The 20,501-nt window shown below is 41.6% G+C and overlaps 1 protein-coding gene across 1 annotated transcript in view; it reads left to right on the top strand.

Annotated features, from left to right (window-relative positions):
• ptprsa (protein tyrosine phosphatase receptor type Sa) overlaps positions 1 to 20,501 on the top strand; it is a 536,941-nt gene that overhangs the window by 310,432 nt on the left and 206,008 nt on the right. Inside the window, 4 exon segments of the mRNA XM_039767107.1 lie at positions 5,666 to 5,935; positions 6,881 to 7,462; positions 13,169 to 13,302; positions 13,445 to 13,589. Coding sequence (XP_039623041.1) covers positions 5,666 to 5,935; positions 6,881 to 7,462; positions 13,169 to 13,302; positions 13,445 to 13,589 — 1,131 coding nt within the window.

Here is a 20,501-nt window from a genome sequence, read left to right as displayed (position 1 = left end):
GTAGAGTGTCGTCCTCTGTCTTACTAAATTTATTGTCCTCGACAGCACCAATTTAACCGAATTGTGAAAAGGTAGAGGCCAGAATTTTCATCATGACCCTGGTCAGACTTGCTGTATCTGTTACCAGTCAGTTATATATGTGTGTTTTGGGGCACTGGGAGTATAATTAAACAAGCCGAAAAATGAAAAGAAGCAAGTGGTAAATGCGAAAATGAGTCATTCTGACAGTTGAATCAGATAGACTGCTCAAAATTGAGGCACTTCCATTTACAAGGGATTGTGGGAGGATGAGGGGAGTCCAGGTGGTCGGATGTCTCGGTGGAGAATTACACTCACTCAAACCCTTAAGCTGTTCCTCCTGCACATGCATGTGACAACACATTAAAAGATTTGTGGAACTGAAAACTATCCAAGTTGAATTTACTGTGAATACGTCAAAATATCAATGGAGAAATGAATAAACATTCGGGCCACACTGATATGTAATCTCTAATGCTGGTATGGCTGATAACGGATGCCATCTTGGATTTGAGGTACTCTTCGATACCTCAGAGGGGTGGGGCTAAAAGCAAGTTTTAGGGTCTTCTTTTAGATCTTGGTCTTCCTATCTGAGAGCAGAAAGGAGCAGTCATGACACCCTGTCACATCCTCCAGGTGCTTCGCCTGTGCACCCCATAAACAGGATTAGGTACCTGCACATCTGACATCCCCCCCCACTGTGCCGTGTTGATTCTGGTTTGGCTCACATTCAAGAAACTGTTTTCTGTTGCTTCTCTGCAAGACGTGTCAAACATCTTTTCAATTTTAGAGAAAAAGCCTGTTGGTCGTTCCGGATCCCAGGTGGTTATCATTGGGTAGTAGGACCAGAAATGCGTCCTGGTTTGTAGTTGCTACATATTTATGGTGTATCTTTTCAAAAGCAGATGGTGTGAAGCCTTTAGAATTGCTGACATCTAATAGATCATTTTAGAACACGTGTGAAAATGTCGAGGGGTTAGGCTTAGGGTTGGTCCCGTTTAGTGAGCTGTGAGGCCACCCTTTTTCATTCCTTTTTTTAATAGAACCCTTTGTAGTTGGTGGGGGGGGGGGCAGATATTGAGTTGGGTTCATCCCTTTTCCCAAAAGCATTCTTTCACCTGAGTTTAGACATGCCAGTCAGATTACACCGAGTGTCCTTGTGAAGAAGCCTGATATTCGGGCGGAAGGTCAACATTTGGTGTGGACGAGTCAAGCATTTAACATCTGAACCTGTTAGTTATGAAAAAAAAAAAAACACATTTATATACATATGCATATTTACCTCATCTTGGCAAATTTAATTCTATACACATAAATTAATTCCTTCAAATTGAAATTCAGCATTGACTAAACAAATGAAACCAAGTCTTTTGTGATCAGTAGCACTAAAAGCAGTAAACGCAAGCTTACTATTTGTTTGTTAAAGTGTCTCTCCTTGACTGAAAAGAAGGATCTTTTTTCAAGCCCCGGTGTACGATACCTTCAACCCACTAAAACGTGCCTTTTTTTTTTTTTTTTTTTTCCGTTTCAACTGAATCACGGTTATCTGAATTCTGAACCCTGACCCTCTTCCTCTCTCCCATACCTCCTCTCGCCGTGAGCATTACCAAGTCTCTGCTTTCCTGTCTTGTTCTGTCGCTCTTTGCTGACTGGTTCTCGCTCTGCCCTGTGTCGTGTGCTCCCTCCCTTTTTTACCCGCATAGCCCTGCCTGTTCTGCCCTCCCTCTGTCATTCATGTGATCGGTCTGCATGACATCTAGTGGCCTTCCCTCTGGACCCCTTTCCCAAACCCTTCACCCCAGTCCTTTATTTATTTATTTATTGATTGATTTTGTTTTATGCTGCAGGATCCAAAGCAATCTTCTTACACGGTTCTGTCGCACTTCAAGTGAACAATTAAACATGAGACAAGAAACGGGATGGGCAAAGTCTGTCGAGCCACAGATTGTGAACCTTTCAAACACACTCAATTAATTGACACTTATTCTGTACGGACGCGTTATACTGTACAATTCAAACTTACCTCGGCAGCCCCGTCAAGGATTCGATATGTGTCACACTCGTCAAAGAAGCACTCATTTAGGTGTCAATGTAAGGAACAGTGTCTTGAAGTCGTGCAAGGCTTTGACATGTGGTACTTGGAGGTTTATGCCTCTCCTATACTGATATTTTGTAGTAAAAGTGATGATAACTAAATCACTTTAAGAGAGTACATATTGCTTAGTTCAAACTTGTAAAAATCCAAGCATAGACAGATAGTGTAAGAGAAGAGAACTGACTCAGAAAAATGTCAGTCAGTCATTCTCCAACCCGCTATATCCTAATACGGGGGTCTGCTGGAGCCAATCCCAGCCAACACAGGGAACAAGGCAGGAACAAATCCCTTTTTTTTCACCCAACACACGTTTATTTACAGGACATATTTACAATTGTTTTAGTGCACGTCCCTGTGCCTCCAGCACCGATCCCCCAAAGTCCAGGCCTCACAGTCTCTAGTGCCTTTCCTGGCCGCCTCCACTCCTCTCTCCGAGCTCCGTCCTCTACCACCCGACTCTTGCTGATGACGGAAGGTTAAATACCAGCCCGGATGGGCTCCAGCTGCTTCCCTGGCAATCCCCCGCGGACACGCCACCGTGAGGCGGAAGTGCTGGCTGCACACCCGGAAGCCCTCCGGGTGTCCCCAGTCCTCTTCCCCCCAGCACTTCCGGGTGTGGCGGAAGTGCTGAGAGTCCAGGGTTGTTCAGGCACCGGGGTGCCGTCTGGCGGTGGCCACGGGCCCCTACAGGGTTGGGCTTCCATGCCCTCTACCCATGACCCCCAACACAACCAGGGCAGTTGCCCCCTCGTAGTCTGGAGGAGGCACAAGCCCTCCTCGGGTCCTCCTGGGCGTCCCGGCTGGGCTCCACCCCCAGCCGCATGCCACACAGTCCACCACCTTTTGCCCACTGCACTTCCCATGGCATTTAGAATAACAGCAATCAAGATTATCCTCATATCCTTATGAGAAGAAAACCAGATCCCTTTTGACTGTTGCCTCCTCACAAATATTATGTGCACTAATTTAGGTTCCAAAGTACCCGGGCAGACCGACCGGTCCTGCCAGACAATCCCTTATGGCGCTTAACGGGTTACACTGACATTTCCACCGTTCCCATGGTGAATCCACAGCATGCCAGTCAGATCAGTTCTCTATTATGTGATATCCGTCCATATCTGTATAGCTATGGAGGACAGCAGTGCGTTTTAAAAGAAAATTGATATACTGCGTATCTTCCACGAATCTGCTCACTGAAATGGATGTAGACACATGAAAGCATTCACATGGTGCACATTACTTCCCTGTTAAGAAAATGTCTATGGAATAATTTCTGCACATTTGTGAGCTTGAGGTCATACTAAACAGTTGTTTGTGTATCTGTTAACACACTTGAGGTAAAGTTGATCCTGGCGCCAATGCAAAATTAGGGTGGTGTTTTAATGTACAAATTCAATTTGTTTTGTTTGTGAGAAAAACTTAACAATAAAAATGTACTTTCATTTAAAAAGAATTCTGTTTGCATCACCCCATTGTTGCCTCAAGGAACAGAAATTTCTTTGCGCATGGCAGCTGTGCAGTAAAGTCAGATCTCGCACAATGCGTTGCAATCAAATGTCGCAGTTTGCACTTTGTCACCATTCGCACTTTGTAATAGTGAAAAGCTAATTGCTGAAAGATATTCAGATAGTTGTGCTTCTACATATATACATTCTTTTTGCAAAGAAATAAATGTTTTCCAAAATATGGCTAATAAGAAAAAGAAAACAAAATGAAAGTGAAATATTCAGTCCCGTGACGGCATGCTGATTTTTCCTTCTTATTTCAGACACTCACTCTCCTTTATTTAGCTCCATTATCTACAAATAGGAATATGAGTCTCATATTTGGGACTTGCTGCCCCAAAGACAGTTGACAAGATCACACATAGGTGTTGTCCATCTACAGTTCTCCTTCTACAATTTAACTCACAAATTAACAGCCAACATAGGGATTGAGTCCACCAACCCCACGACACACAACCGTCTTTACCTGATCGATCTTTGTTGGGTCACGGTGCCGACCTTTGCCATTTGCTGACAGAGCCGCGTAATGCGATTGCCAGCCTACACTTGTTTGTGGTGCTTTTCTCCTTCATGTGGTTCTTGTCTCGAGGTTTAGAAGCTGCATCCATTTCTCTGGAAAAGAGATGCACATCCCTTGTTAGTGTAACTGATCGTATCTTGTCCATTTCTGTTATGATTTATTTATTTTTTATTTTTATTTTTCGAATTATCGTATCTACTCTTCTTCTTCTTCTTCTTCTCTCTCTACCTCTCTCCTTCTCTCTCTTATTTATCAATTACTATTCTGGTAGGGCTGAGATGTGACGATGTCCGTCTGTTACATTTGGTCACATCAGCTAGAAACAAAAAAACCAAACAATCAAGTACAAAGCATCGAAGTGGGTTTCTCCTCCCACCTCCCCAACACTACACCCCAGTCCTTCTACACCTCCTCCCTCTGCCCTGTTCTTCTCCCCCTTCCCCTTACCTCTTAAATAAATCTCCACTCCTATACTCCTCCCCTCTTTTTTAAAAAAAAAAAAAAAAAACTCTGTTTTTCTCTTCTCTACAAATCTCCGTTTGGGCATGCTAGAGAATCCTTCAGTTATATTCCTCTCTGCATTTTTTTATCTCTATTTTCTCTTTATTTTCCTTTACCAAATTTGCATGATGTCTGTGAAACCAATAGCTGCATCTATCAATGGAACCTTGTCAGACCTCAAAAAGGCTTTGTCTAGTCAACTTACCAGAACCACAAAAATTTCATTAAAGTTTCTCATCTTTAGACTTTTTTTGGTAGTCAGCCATAGCAGTGGAAGCGACGTAGGCAGTCAAGTCCATGAAACGTAAAGTTCGCTAGAAGACGACCGAATCCTGCAGTTAAATGGGCGGCCCTTTTAGCGCTTTTTAACTGCTCCTCATCCTTTATGCCTTTCAGATGAGTTGTCCATTTCTGTCGGTCAGGTTAGTTAAATCGTTGCTCATTGAGTCAGTCAGCCACTTCGTTCATTTTGTTAGCCGGTTAGTTTGTCAAAGCTGGACAGCCAACGACGGACACTTCCTGGCTTTGCTGCTCGCCCAATTGAAAAAGCCACCGCAAGCTTTTTTCTGATTGGAAGAGGAGCCCCCGAAACAGGAAGTGGCTGTTGCTCTGTCACAGCCAATAAATACGGAGCAGCTGTTTTCGTTTTCTTTTTTTCTTTTTTTTTTTTGGATACTTGAGACTAGACTTGATTAAAATTTTTATTCGTTATATTTGTTTGTCGCAGGGCGGAATGCAAAAGCCGCAGAAGAGGAAAAAGATGAGAAACTGATAATAAATTTTTGTGTATTTAATTGTGCTGTGATGGGTCAAATATTGGTCAATGGAACCTTGTTGCTATGAATTGTTGCTTAAATGTCAATTATTTATTGTCAGTGAAGCAATTTTGTTAATTCTCCTTAATTTGATTTAATTTTTTGGTTTGTTTTGGCTTGCTTGAAATAATTCAAAGCTTAATTGGCGTTCAAAGAAAACCTCTCATTTTCTTCTGCTTGTTTTGTTACCTTTGTCTGTTTTGCCCACCAGTGAGACGGGTGCCGCCTCGTTTTTCCATTCTCCCGACGAGCCACGAGATCATGCCGGGCGGCAGCGTCAACATTACGTGTGTGGCTGTAGGCTCACCCATGCCATATGTAAAGTGGATGCTTGGAGGGGACGAGTTAACCCCAGAAGACGAGATGCCCGTCGGCCGCAACGTCCTGGAATTGAACAGCGTGCGCGAGTCGGCTAATTACACATGTGTGGCCATGTCCAGCCTCGGCATGATTGAGGCTGTGGCCCAGATCACTGTCAAATGTAAGACACCAGCAAACACTAACCATTTGTCCTTTTTTTTCAGCCTGTTGTATAAATGATGTTTTTTGTAAGAATTAGGTTCTTCTTCAGTTACCACCTCATATTGGGTCCTAAAACCCAATACTGGAAGAGATAGAGTAGCATACTGTTTACGAATGGATGTTATAATGAATAATGTGGCAATCATCTCATGAGTCTGGGGTCATAGCAGAGACTCAAGTATTCTTGTAAACCAACTGAATAGCAAACCCAGGAGGTCAAGGATTGCTGTTGCACTGCACCAGAATGGCTTCTGTAACCCACTGGTCTGCCTTGATCAGACTGGGATAGTAAAGAGGATGCACCATATGCTCACTCATTTCTATAGCACAATGTTCCCAAGCCGAATAATAATAATAATAGTCATCGTTCTTTACATTTGTAGAGTGCTTTTCTCATTACTCAAAGCTCTTTTCATAGTGAGTCGGGAGCCACTTCAACCACCACTAATATGTACCGTCCACCTGGATGACGTGACGGCAGCCATGTTTTGGGCCAGTATGCTCACCACACATGAGCCGCATACAAGGCCAAGAAAACAGGTTGGATGAGCCATGGTGTTCAAATTTATGGCTTGAGGTCCACTTGAACAGACTTATTGTCACTTTTTGTAGCTGTAGTAGATGTCTCTTTATTGTCACACGTATAGAGTACCAGGAAATGTGTGTGTCGTTGCCATTCCTTAGCACCATCTGAAAGCAGAATGTATTGAAATACATAATTCCATTTTATTTAATGTTAAACACAGTTCTTAGAAGAGAACCCCGAAGTCATCTCCTGAGGATCAGTCATATCACATTGTAATATTTAATAATATAACTTAATTTATTGTAAGATTGAACGTAAAACAAGTCATTATTAACTGACAGCTCTTTTGTTTTGTTGGTTTATTTTGATGAATCACAGCTCTTCCCAAGCCTCCTGGTACCCCCATCGTGACAGAAACCACAGCAACCAGCATAACCATCACTTGGGACTCTGGCAACCCAGACCCCATCTCCTATTACATCATCCAGTACCGGGCCAAATCATCTGACAGCATCTATCACATTAAAGATGGCATAACGACCACACGCTACAGCATCGGAGGGTTGAGCCCCAACACAGACTATGAGATCCGAGTGTCCGCAGTTAACACCATTGGTCAAGGACCTGCAAGTGAACCTGTTGAATCCCGAACTGGAGAGCAGGCCCCAGCCAGCCCTCCACGCAACATCCAAGCTCGAATGCTCAGTCCGAACACAATGATAGTCGCATGGGATGAGCCTGAAGAGCCGAATGGGCAGATCCGAGGATACCGCATTTACTATACCATGGATCCATCCAAACCAATTAACTCTTGGCAGAAGCACAATGTGGATGACAGCCGCTTGACCACCATTGGTAGCCTCGTCTCCCAAGAAACCTACACCATCCGTGTTCAGGCTTTCACTTCGGTAGGTGATGGACCTTTCTCTGAACCCATCCACCTGAAGACACAACAAGGCGGTGAGTCTGAGAGAACTGCTAATGTCCTTTCTTTGTAGTTAACCACATTTTTTGATGTGTTCCTTTTGATTTAAGCAGCCAGGTAGTCTTGTTAAAATAATTAAAGTCTTACTGGTGACAGAGCTAAATGACCAGAAACCAGCAATGTCCAGTAGTGCTCAGGTCACTTTTATGAAATTCGGTTTAGTATTGGCTCTCATTGTTATAATCATATCTTGTCCATTGTTATTATTTTTTTAACTCATTTTTTGAATAATATATCCATCCATCCATTATCTATCCCGCTATATCCTAACTACAGGGTCACGGGGGTCTGCCAGAGCCAATCCCAGCCAACACAGGGCACAACAACAACAACAACAACAACATTTATTTCTATAGCACATTTTCATACAAACAGTAGCTCAAAGTGCTTTACATATTAAAGAATAGAAAAATAAAAGACACAATAAGAAAACAAAAATAAATCAAGATTAATTAACATAGAAAAAGAGTAAGGTTCAATGGCCAGGGGGGACAGAAAAGACAAAAAAACTCCAGACGGCTGGAGAAAAATAAAATCTGTAGGGATTCCAGACCATGAGACCGCCCAGTCCCCTCTGGTCATTCTACCTAACATAAATGAAATAGTCCTCTTTGGATTTAGGGTTCTCATGGAAGGGCTTGATGATGATGATGGTCACGTAGACTTCTGCCTTTTAATCCGTCCATCATTGTTGGAGCATCATGAAGCTTTGAGTAGGTGGAGGTGGCGCAGGCACCACCACAAAGAAACCGGAAAAAGAAACAGAAAAGAGAGTAGGGGTCAGTACCGATTTTAGAGCCACCATGAATAGTTATTATGATGAATTGAACATACAGAGTATCAGGATTAAGTTAAATTATGATTAAAATGAAGTTATAAAAAGGCCATGTTAAAGTAATGTGTTTTCAGCAGTGTTTTAAAGTGCTCTACTGTATCAGCCTGATGAATTCCTATTGGCAGGCTATTCCAGATTTTAGGTGCATAACAGCAGAAGGCCGCCTCACCACTTCTTTTAAGTTTTGTTCTTGGAATTCTAAGGAGACACTCATTTGAGGATCTGAGGTTACGATTTGGAATATAAGGTGTCAGACATTCCGATATATAAGATGGAGCAGATTATTTAAGGCTTTATAAACCATAAGCAGAATTTTAAAGTCAATCATGAATGACACAGGTAACCAGTGTAGTGACATCAAAACTGGAGAAATGTGTTCGGATTTTCTTTTCCTAGTTAGGATTCTAGCAGCTGCATTCTGCACTCGTTGCAAATGATTGATGTGTTTTTTGGGTAGTCCTGAGAGGAGTGCGTTACAGTAATCTAGTCGACTGAAAACAAACGCGTGAACTAATTTCTCAGCATCTTTCAGTGATATAAGAGGTCTAACTTTACTTATGTTTCTTAAGTGAAAAAATGCTGTCCTAATGATCTGATTAATATGTGATTTAAAATTCAGATTACAGTCAACAATCACCCCTAAGCTTTTTACCTCCGTCTTGACTTTTAATCCTAATGTATCCAGTTTATTTCTAATAGCCTCATTGTATCCATTATTGCTGATCACTAAGATTTCAGTTTTCTCTTTATTTAACTTGAGAAAGTTACTATTCATCCATTCTGAGATACAAGTCAGACATTGTGTTAGTGAATCAATAGAATCAGGGTCATCAGGAGCTATCGATAAGTACAGCTGTGTGTCATCAGCATAGCTGTGGTAGCTCACGTTGTGTCCTGAGATAATCTGACCTAACGGCAGCATGTAGATTGAGAAGAGCAGCGGACCCAGGATAGAGCCTTGTGGAACACCATATGTCTTTGGACTGTGGGAAGAAACCCACGCAGACATGGGGAGAACATGAAAACTCCATGCAGAGAGGACCCGGGAAGCGAACACGGATCTCCTAATATATATATTACAATAAAAAAACCTTGGGTCGAGACATGATCTTCTCAGAAGACACTTTAACGTTCCGCAAGCCAAAGCAGTGAGACAAAAGGACAGCTGCTGTACAGGCTTTTAATTGATCAAAATGTAGCGCGACAAGCAAAACATGCAGCACAGCAGCAGGAGCAGCAGCTGATCCGTCTGCATCTCCTTAGCGTGCGTTCAGCTCCCCCTTTACAATTTGAGCGGCAGAGGTACGAAGTGGCTGGCGCAAAGCGCGCCCCGGGATCGTGGACGAACAAATATATACATATATATATGTATGTGTGTGTGTGTCTCTATATATATATATATATATATATATATATATATATATATATATATATATATATATATATATATATATATATATATACACATATTATGAGGGAAACCAGGGTGTCAACAGCCCAAACCCCTAACACAAACACGCCAAGAGTCCCGGGTTCAAATAAGGGATGGTTTTTATTCACCACTATACCTTCACCGTAACTCAAGCACAGATTTTTCTCTCTCCACAATTCACCTCTCATCACTGCACTACCCTCCTCCAGTTGAGTGTTGCTCTCCATCCTCCAGGCTCCAACTCACCTGGAAAAGCAGTCCCTTTTATTGTGGACTCGGGAGTACTTCTGGTGCCACGGCGACTGCCCAATGCATATACTTGTAAAAGTCCATTATAACAGGGAGCTTGTCCTACTGCACCACCCTTTTGGCACCCAGTGAGAGATGTAGTCCAGCAGAGTAGCCCTGCTGGCTTCCTACTGGGCACTGATATCTAGGGCTGTTGCCATCTAGCATGCTGGGACGGTAAAAAAACTCAACAACATCTTCTCTTTTCGACGGGCTGTCTGTTCATCTATTTTGGTCATTTCTTCTGGGTCTGATTCATTTCTCCTCCCTGGGCGGGGTGCCTATCTGCACTTTAGGAGCCTCCCATCCGGGTAAGGAACCATCCCCTCTTCTCCTGGGATGCCCATCCAGCCCATGTGGCATCTACATACATATCTATACTAATAAAAGGCAAAGCCCTCACTCACTCACTTACTCACTCACTGACTCATCACTAATTCTCCAACTTCCCGTGTAGGTAGAAGGCTGAAATTTGGCAGGCTCATTCCTTACAGCTTACTTAGAAAAGTTGGGCAGGTTTCATTTTGAAATTCTAGGCATAATGGTCATAACTGGAAGGTATTTTTCTCCATTTACTGTAATGGAGTTGAGCTTGAAAGCCGTGGGGGGCAGAGTTTCGTGTGACATCATCACGCCTCTCACGTAATCACGCAGTACGTAGAAAACCAGGAAGAGCCCCAAAAGGCGCTGAAGAAAACTTGCATTATATAATTGAGAACGCAGCGAAATAATAAGAAGCGAGCGAGTGACATATACTACCATATTCATGAGTGCTGCTACTTCAGAAACAAAGCACGGCGTAAACCTAAACTTTAAATTAAGTTCATAGACAGGCTACCGCTGGCGTTTCACATGCCCACAGGTAATGCGGGATACAAGTTTAATGAGAGGACGCAGGATATAAACGAGAGTTTTGATCACTTTGTAACTAAGTTAAAATTGCAGGTGAAGGGCTGTGCTTATGCAAATTCCGAGTTTGTGGGGGATTGACAGTTAAGGCGGGTGGGGGAGTCACGTCATCATCTCCCCTCCCATTCATCTTATTTCGCTCTGAGCTGAGCTCCGCATCTAACGCACGCAGTGTTACGGAAGCGACTTTGTGACGGTGCCACCAAATACTCACAGAAAAATCCACAAGTTAATACACACGCTGTCTCTAGAGTTTCTCCACACTGAATCCTAAAGGCACTACTTACAAAAGGTCACAATGATAATCGTGTTACGTTATTTTTAAAATGTTTCCTTTTGTTTCTCTTTCCTTCTTTAACACACTACGTCTCCGCTGCCAAGCACGGGTATTTTGCTATATATATATATATATATATATATATATATATATATATATATATATAGATAGATAGATAGATAGATAGATAGATAGATAGATAGATATGAGAACAACACTCATATCAATGACAAAACAATTACATTAACAATCATGTTACGTTATTTTTAAAATTTTTCCTTTTCTTTTTCATACCTTCTTTAACACACTACTTCTCCGCTGGAAGCGCGGGTATTCTGCTAGTATATATATATATATATATATATATATATATATATATATATATATATCTCACACACACAGAAAGTATTCACAACATGCCTACTACATTAAAAGGACAAAATATTTTTGATATACACAATATTTAAAACATAAAAACAGAAACCTTGAGTGTACATAAGTATGAAGTCCGTACTTTGTAGCGCCCCCTTTTGCTGCAGTTCCAGCTGCCAGTCAACTGTTGAATTTCTCTGTTAGCTTAGCACACCTCTCCATTCCTCAAGTCCTTCAAGTGTGATGGGTTGTGTTGCCGTTCAGCCTCTTTCAAGTCATGCCACTGATTCTCCATGGATTGAGGTCTGCGCTTTGCCGTAGACATTCCAAGACGTTCAGTGCTTCCCTTTAAGCCACGCCAGTGTCACTTTAGCAGTCTGTTTGAGGGTCATTCATTGTCTTGCTCCAAGGTGAACCTTCATCCCAGACTCAAATCTCTGGCAGGTTTTCCTCAAGAATTGCCCTGCATTTAGTGCCATCCATCTTTCCTTCAGTCCTGACTAGTCCTCCTTTCTCCACAGCGTGATGAACCCAGCACCACGTTTCACTGTGAGAACGGTGTTCTCGGAATGATGGGAAGTGTGGGGTTTGTACCACATGTGGTGTTTCCCATGATGGCCAAAAAGTTCAGTTTTACTGAACTGTGAATTTACCCTTGGGATTAATAAAGTATCTATCTATCTATCTGTCTATCTATCTATCTATCTATCTATCTATCTATCTATCTATCTATCTATCTATCTATCTATCTATCTATCTATCTATCTATTATATAGCGTCTTTCATTATCTATCTATCTATCTATCTATCTATCTATCTATCTATCTATCTATCTATCTATCTATCTATCTATCTACTCTCGTCGGACTGCAAGAGTGAACAGCAAGTTAACATCACCTTTCTTATAAAACTTAAGAAATCTGTGGTGGAAACTTTTCAATTATTGACTGAGGCTTACGCTGAAGAGTGCATGACTTGTGCACAAATCTTTGAATGGCACAAGTCGGTGTACGAAGGAACCCATTTTTTTATTGTTAAAAGATGTGAAAACAAAAACGATGGAGATCCTCAACAGTCTTTCAGGAAATGATCTGCGGAACTGTTTGAATGTTGGCAGCATCGTGTGCAGCAACTCAGAAGGGAACTATTTTGAAGTGATTGTGGTTAATCTTCTTAATTGGTGAAATAAATAGAGTGTCGGACCTCGTACATATACTGTATTTAGGGAGAGATGACATAGTAGTGTAGTGGTGCTCCAAAATTCCAGACGTTCGCCTTCAGCTCCCATCCCGGGTGTCATCTGTGTATTTTTTGGGGTTCTTTCCCAGTTTTTCAGGATTCCTCTCACATCTCAAAGATGTGCAGGTTTGTAAAAATGGCCTCCTTGGAGTGACCTTTCTAATGGATTTATGTAAGATAAAAATGTGTGTTCCGAAGATGGAAGGTTTCATGAGCTTATTTCCTTGTCCGGGATGAAAGTATCCATATCTTTAAATTTCATTTTTATGAACTGATTTTTTTGGCCAAAAAGTCAAACTCTCTTAAGTAACACTTGGTTGTCTTTACAGTCCCGGGCCAGCCAATGAACTTCCGATCAGAGGCTTTGTCAGACACCAGCATTCGGCTCTCTTGGGACCCCCCACGTCAAGAAAATATTATCAAGTACGACCTTCATTACAAGGAGGGTGAACACGGCCAAGAGGTAATGAAGTCCTTGCTTTGTTTTCAGAAGTTGTCTGATGTGTCTCATGTCAAATGGCTTGGAATGATGGAGGACTGCATCAGGCATTTGGGCTCCTGACAGGGTGTCCTGTTTTGTGTATAACCTGTTGTTTTTAATGCAGATCCACGTCACCTTTGACCCTGGCACCTCATACACCGTGACCGGCTTGCGTGCCAATACCCTCTACTTCTTCCGGCTGGCAGCCCACTCGGATATTGGGTTGGGTGCCTCCACGGCTCAAATCTCCCAGCAGACTTCTCAGGCCAGTACGTCTCTGTCCATCCTTTTTGAGAAAAAAAAAAACTCAAGGCGCCTGCCAAGACTGCAGAGTGTTGAACTTTATTAAAAAAAAAAAAACTAAAGAAGCAGAGATTTACTACAAAGGTTTATTTAGTTCAAAACAAGTGCAGCCATACTGTATCTTCAAGTCCAGAATCCACTGAAGTGACAGAATGCTGCGTATTCGACTTCTTTCAAACCGACGACTGAGCGATGGCCGCTTTGATGCCAGGTTTCTAGAAACCGAGCCGTGTAATACTTCAAAGGGGGCACGGGAGGGGCTGGTGGGTTAAAAACATGTCATATCTGCCATATACGAGAGTGCATGTGTCCGTCTGGAGACATCTTACAAGAAAATGTTTCTGCAAAGATGGAAACTCCTGATGAATAAGACAACCGAGATGTAGCCTGTTACTATTTATGGAGCTAAGAGGGACCAAGTGGTGGCTTTTGTTTGCTGTTTTCATTTTATTCTTTTATTAGTTAGCTGCTGACTGAAAGCGGAAAGCAGACTCTGTGACAAAGCCACCCATTGGCTAATGATAGAATCCATCCATCCATCCATTTTCTAACCCGCTGAATCCGAACACAGGGTCACGGGGGTCTGCTGGAGCCAATCCCAGCCAACACAGGGCACAAGGCAGGAACCAATCCTGGGCAGGGTGCCAACCCACCACAGGACACACACAAACATACCAATCACACACTAGGGCCAATTTAGAATCGCCAATCCACCTAACCTGCATGTCTTTGGATTGTGGGAGGAAACTAATGATAGAATAGGAACCTGAATTTTGAATGGATTAAAAACCCAAATTATCGATTCCTATGCATGTATCCACACATTAAGTATAAATGAACTCTTTTAATTTGCTGGCGCATTTACACACCTGAAGTGCAAGAAGATGAACCATAAAATCACTAAAGCACTCACACTAAGTCTGGTGTAAATAAAGTCAACATTTAGTGTAAGAAAAAATCTTTGTTAAAAATGCCATTCATTGTGGAAGACATTGCCTTGATGGCTGCCTGATCTCTACAGTTGCCTCATTATAATGCCTGAACATTATACAGGGTGGCGCACGAAAAACCGAGCCATCTCCGACTCCAACGTCGACGTACGTTTCTTAGCCCGTACACGAAATGAGCGATATGCAATACAACAATCTGGACTTACCGGTTAGAGGAGGTGCTGGAAATGATTTCCTCGTGCAGCAATACACTTTTCTGCACGTCGCCCCATATTGTCATAGACGTGACGCAGCTCAACCACTTCAGTTTTTCCAACTTCACTCCGAATATTGTCCTTCAGTTCCTCTATTGTCTATGGATTATTGACATACACTTTTCCCTTCAGTTTGCCCCACAGGTTAAAGTCACAAATGGATAAGTCCGGTGATCTTTGCTGACAGTTCGTTCCTCTGTGAAGACGTTGTAGGAAGTGTAACATGTCGCTCCATTCATGTCGCGACAGCACCCGTCTGTATACTAGCTCGAGCCAGCCGGTCGGAGACGTTTCGGTTTTCCGTGCGCCATCCTTTATTTTAATTCCATTTATATTGCGCTCTTCTAACCTACTCAAAGCACTTTACATAGAGAGTGGGGCGCCACTTTAACCACCACCAATGTGTAGAACCCACCGGGGTGATGCGATGGCAGCCATTCTTGTGCCAGTCCACTCATCACACATTAGCTATGCTATAAGGAGGTGAGGGGTTGAGAGAAATAGTTAGCTAATAAGAGACATGAGTAATTAGGGGGACAAGATTGATTGAGGACATTGAGGGAAACCCAACTCTTTTAGAAAGATTCTCAAGGATCTTTAAAGACCACAGAGAGTCAGATCCTCAGTGTTACGTCTGATCTGAATGATGGCACCAATTTTTACAGCACAGAGACAGGTGGATAAGCACTACATGACAGATATAGAAAGGGACTATACAAGAAATAGATATGAAAGATACAATATAACACAGTAGACAGATAGTGCTTTTGATATCTATATAAATATGTATATAAGACAGAGAGGTACCTAGGCAGTTACTTAGATTTAAACGCACTGTGTAATAGACAGCTAGATACATATGAAAGGCGCTATATATTGAACAGATACTGTATTTAGATATGAAAAGCTTTGTTCAACAGATAGTAATGACAGGCTCTGTGTAATAGAAATGATAGAAACCAAAAAATAAATGGATAGAAAAGCGAGTATATAAATAATATGTACAATGCACAATATAGAACAGATGGATGAAAGGCACTATATAATACAGTAGAAAGGCAGATTTCTAGATAGTTCCATGACATTATATGACTAGTAAAAGCAACAGATATGAAAAGCTCCATATAATATGTAGTTGGATATGAATGGCACTGTGTTATAGACAAACAGATTGATCAAAATTGCACTTTATGAAATATACCCCATAATAGACTGATAGGTAGGACAGGCTCAAAGTGAAAGTAATCCTGATAACAGATAGATGAAAATAACCATATAACATAAGAGCAGTAATTGATGGCCAGATAACTTCATTAATTGGCTCAATGGGGGTCTCAAAGGTTCCACCAGCCTCATAAATCCAAAGCAGATACGCAGAATATACTTGAGTGTAAACACTGACATAGCAGAGTGTTAAAGTTCCACAAATGTCCTCCCGTTAGTGATCGGAGCACTGCAGAGTTAAACCAGGAGGGACCCCAAAGTTTTCTTCTCTCATGCTGGACAAGCTGGTTGCATTTTCAGTTTATTTTGTGTGGCGCCCCTCACAGTTCTATCTTCATCCAACACAAAGCTCAGGCCACAGAATGTGTGAGGATCTCCTTGACCCCAGAAGCCATTCCAGGGATAATTTGGTTGTTATGGGATTTAACAGACAGGTGGCTACCTGGCACATTTGACTTTATCCATAGTCAGTCGGGAAACCCTGGTCAGGCAGAATTATTCATTGTGCCCATCCTGATGATGCTTGTGTATTCTCCTATTGTACAGTATATTTATTTTTATATAGAGATTGAATTGCGTAATGCTAAAAAGTAAGGCGCAAAAATGTGAGATAATCCTGAAAGGCGAATGTTAATAGAAAAAACAGACACAAAATAAGAGATTAAAGAAGTGGAAAGCAGCAATGAAATGGCAGCACTCCTCAGTCTTGGCAACCGGCTTGAAGTGTGTTTGTCCCATGAATGTCAGCTATCTGCTTTGTGTTCTCCTTTATGATTCTTTTTCCTGACAACGATGTCCTGATAAAAACTGACAAAGAAAAGAGATGGCGGAAAAGAGCAGCAGAGCTTAGGCAGGGTCAGCTGTAGGCAAACTGTGACTGTTTTAGTTTAATGGATTAAGACAATGTGCTGTGTGTTTAAATGGAAGGTCTCACTGGCTGTAAACGCCTTAATATACTTCGGGATTTTTCTTTTTTTTTTTTTTGGTATGATTCCTTTGGTTTGACTGAGTGGTTTGTCCATTTTGTGTCTCTTTTTTTTCTTTCTGAAACTATAACTGATGTGCAGACTTTGTTTCTTATTATTGACAAGAATGTTTCTAACCGCAATTCCACTCTCTTTTTTTTTAATTTAAGTTGAGATTTTGATTTCCTTACGCTGCCACGAGTTCCCCAAGTACACCTTTACCTTCCCTTTTATTAGCTTCATACTAAGCAATTGAACTTTACTATTTTTCTTGGCTATTTGTCAAAGTAGAAACCTAATTTAATTTATGTGTCTAGTCTTAATACCCTAAAATTGTTTTGAGTTATTATATCATTTTTATTTCAAGGAATTATTCTTTAATGGTTTATTTATCTCAGTCATATAGAACCCTCTTTATAACAATGGAGCCTGTGCAATGTTTTATATAGTGCATTTCCTAGCTATCTATCTATCTATCTATCTATCTATCTATCTATCTATCTATCTATCTATCTATCTATCTATCTATCTATCTATCTATCTATTATATAGTGCCTTTCACAGTTATCTATCTATCTATCTACCTGTCTATCTATCTATCATATAATGCCATGCCTTTCATAGCTATATATTATATATTGAATATCATATCTAACTATTATATGCTTTATTTCATATCTGTTATATAGTACCTATTCTGTCTATTTGCTGATTATAAAGTGTCTTTCCTATCTCTCTATCCATCTACTATATAGTGCCTTTCATGTCTATTCATTATTTTTATGCCTGTTATATAGTGTCTTTTGTGTCTATATTTTATGTAATGCCTTTCCTAGCTTTCTCATATAGTACCTCATCTATCTGTGTCTGTCTGTCTGTGTGTCTGTCTAATCCTGTCAACTACACTATCTATCTATCTATCTATCTATCTATCTATCTATCTATCTATCTATCTATCTATCTATCTATCTATCTATCTATCTATCTATCTATCTATCTATCTGTTATTATTATATAGTGCCTTTCCTATCTATCTATCTATCTATCTATCTATCTATCTATCTATCTATCTATCTGTTATTATTATATAGTGCCTTTAATATCTATCTATCTATCTATCTATCTATCTATCTATCTATCTATCTATCTATCTATCTATCTATCTGTTATTATTATATAGTGCCTTTAATATCTATCTATCTATCTATCTATCTATCTATCTATCTATCTATCTATCTATCTATCTAGTATCTGATTTTTTTATTTTTATTTCTTTAATTTGTTTCGTTTCTTTTTATGTATTTTCTAATATGACAGCTCCATCCCTTCCCCGAGGGGGTTTCTCTGGGGAGCTCGCGGCAGCCTGTCACTTCTAACACATTCCTGTTTTTAGCGTATCGTGTAGCTCGTGGCTGTTTCAAGAGGGGCCCCCCCTCCACTCTAGAGCCGTTCCTAGCTTTAGCAAAGTTAACATTAAAGGCTGCATGCATCACTGATCTTCAAAGGCGCACAAGTGTTATGGGACCTCTAGGTAACTATCTATCCACTGCATCCCTGGCTCCTTCCAGTCCTAGGCATGGCCTCCATCACTGTCTCCTTTTGTCCTCCATTTGTGTGTGTGCTTGTGCGTGTGTGTGTGTGTGTGTGTGTGGGTGCGTGTGCGTGCGTTGTGTGTTTTCATTTCACGTCACCTCCTTTCGCTGTGTCTCTGCTTGCTTTGGTCCAGAACAGTCGTGATCACAGAGGCCTGGGATGGACGTGGTCACCTCTGTCACTTCACTCTTCATTGTGTCCTTTTTCTTCATGGAATGGCTTCCTCGTGTCCTCACGTGGCTTGTTTGTTAACGTGGGGCCCTCACCCCATAAGGATCAGGCAGTCCCTGCTGTTTTGGTGTCTTTAATGCAACAGTCAGTCCAGCATTTAGCATTAAGTATGAGTAACAAAATCCATTAAACTAAAGGTGAAAGTAAGTATCCACAGACGAGGTGGGATTAGCCATCTGCCTGAAAGCACAGACTGGGGGGTGTGGGGGGACTCAAATGAGCAGCTGTTAAGTGAAGGATGTTGATTCAGTCCCAGCTGTACCGCCACTGGTGATGCCATCCTGGTAAATTTGCCCTGGACTTCAATGGGGTTACTGCCGAATGTTTGGCCCCTTTAAACCACCAATTCAGTTAGAGGTGTCCAGTGGCTGAAATGCACCAGTGGTCCCACTGAGTCAACTATTCTACTAAACAGCGACTGATTTGTCATGTTTTTAAGATGTCGGCTGACAATAAAGTGTTTGGGGTATGGTGGCGATGGGGATGGGGGTGTGAATCACTGGGAATGTGGAATCTGGGAGACAGCGGGGCAGGCACTCTCAGTCTGTGTGCAAGCAGGGCTTATCAAGTGCTGTTTTATTTATATTATTTTTGTGTTTTGTTTTATTCTAACAATGGAAGGTCAGGAAGGTCATAAAGGCTTGGACAGTCATAACAAAAGAAAGCAAAAAATATTTTTATATATATGAAACAAAGAATGAAAAGTGTGTTTGTATATTTGTGAACTGTGCCTGGAAGGTAAGTGCCGGCCGATCTCGAGCACCGTCACACGTTCAGTCCAAGACTGTGGCCGAGCAGGTCTGCTCTCGGCAAAAGAACATCTGCAGAAGTATGGGCCAATAAAACTACAGCTGTAGAAAGGAGGCTTCCAATCCGGGGGTCTCAGTTTGAAAACTTTGTGTGGATTCGAATGTACGTCAAAAAACATGAGATTGTGTGCAGCAAATTATAAAAAGTGCCGTGCACACACTTGTTCACAATATACCCTTTACAAATAGCAATCATCTTGTGAACGTGCAGACATGAACACGGCTCGAACCCCACTCGGTTGTCACCCTGAAACAAACATATATACTGTACATATATATATATTGTGACACTAGAGGGCGCTGGCGCTGCTCAAACCACGCAGACAAATGTCCAGGACACCAGGTAAAAGTACCAGAAATAATTTAAATTTCTTCCTTTTGATCTTGTGCCACAGTAGACCCCACAATCACCACCATAAATCAATAACAATAATAATAACAATAAATCCTCCTCCCCTCCCAGCAGCTCCGTCACACCACCTCCCAACTCCGGCTCAAAGTCCTTTAAATAGTACATGACCCGGAGGTGCTTCTGTCCTTCAGTCCACGAGATTCAATAGCACTTCCGGGTCAGATGAAGACTTATATTTTTTCTTCATCCCGGAAGTACTTCCGTTTCTCCATCCTCGTGACTAGGGAGTACTTCAGGGCTACCGGGAAAATAGAAATCCCCGTGTCTCCCTGCAGCTTCCCACAAAGGCACCCAGGGCACCCAGCAGGGCTGTCAAGTCGAACTCCATCTCCCATGGTGCCCTCCGGGAATCCCGGGCACTTCTAAGCTGCAGGGAAGATGACAACAACAACAACATTTATTTTTATAGCACATTTTCATACAAACAGTAGCTCAAAGTG

This window comes from Polypterus senegalus, chromosome 10 (assembly GCF_016835505.1).
Source record: "Polypterus senegalus isolate Bchr_013 chromosome 10, ASM1683550v1, whole genome shotgun sequence".
Lineage (NCBI taxonomy): Eukaryota > Metazoa > Chordata > Cladistia > Polypteriformes > Polypteridae > Polypterus > Polypterus senegalus.
The sequence above is the reverse complement of the archived record's forward strand: the minus strand, read 5'-3'. Positions and strand labels throughout refer to the sequence as shown.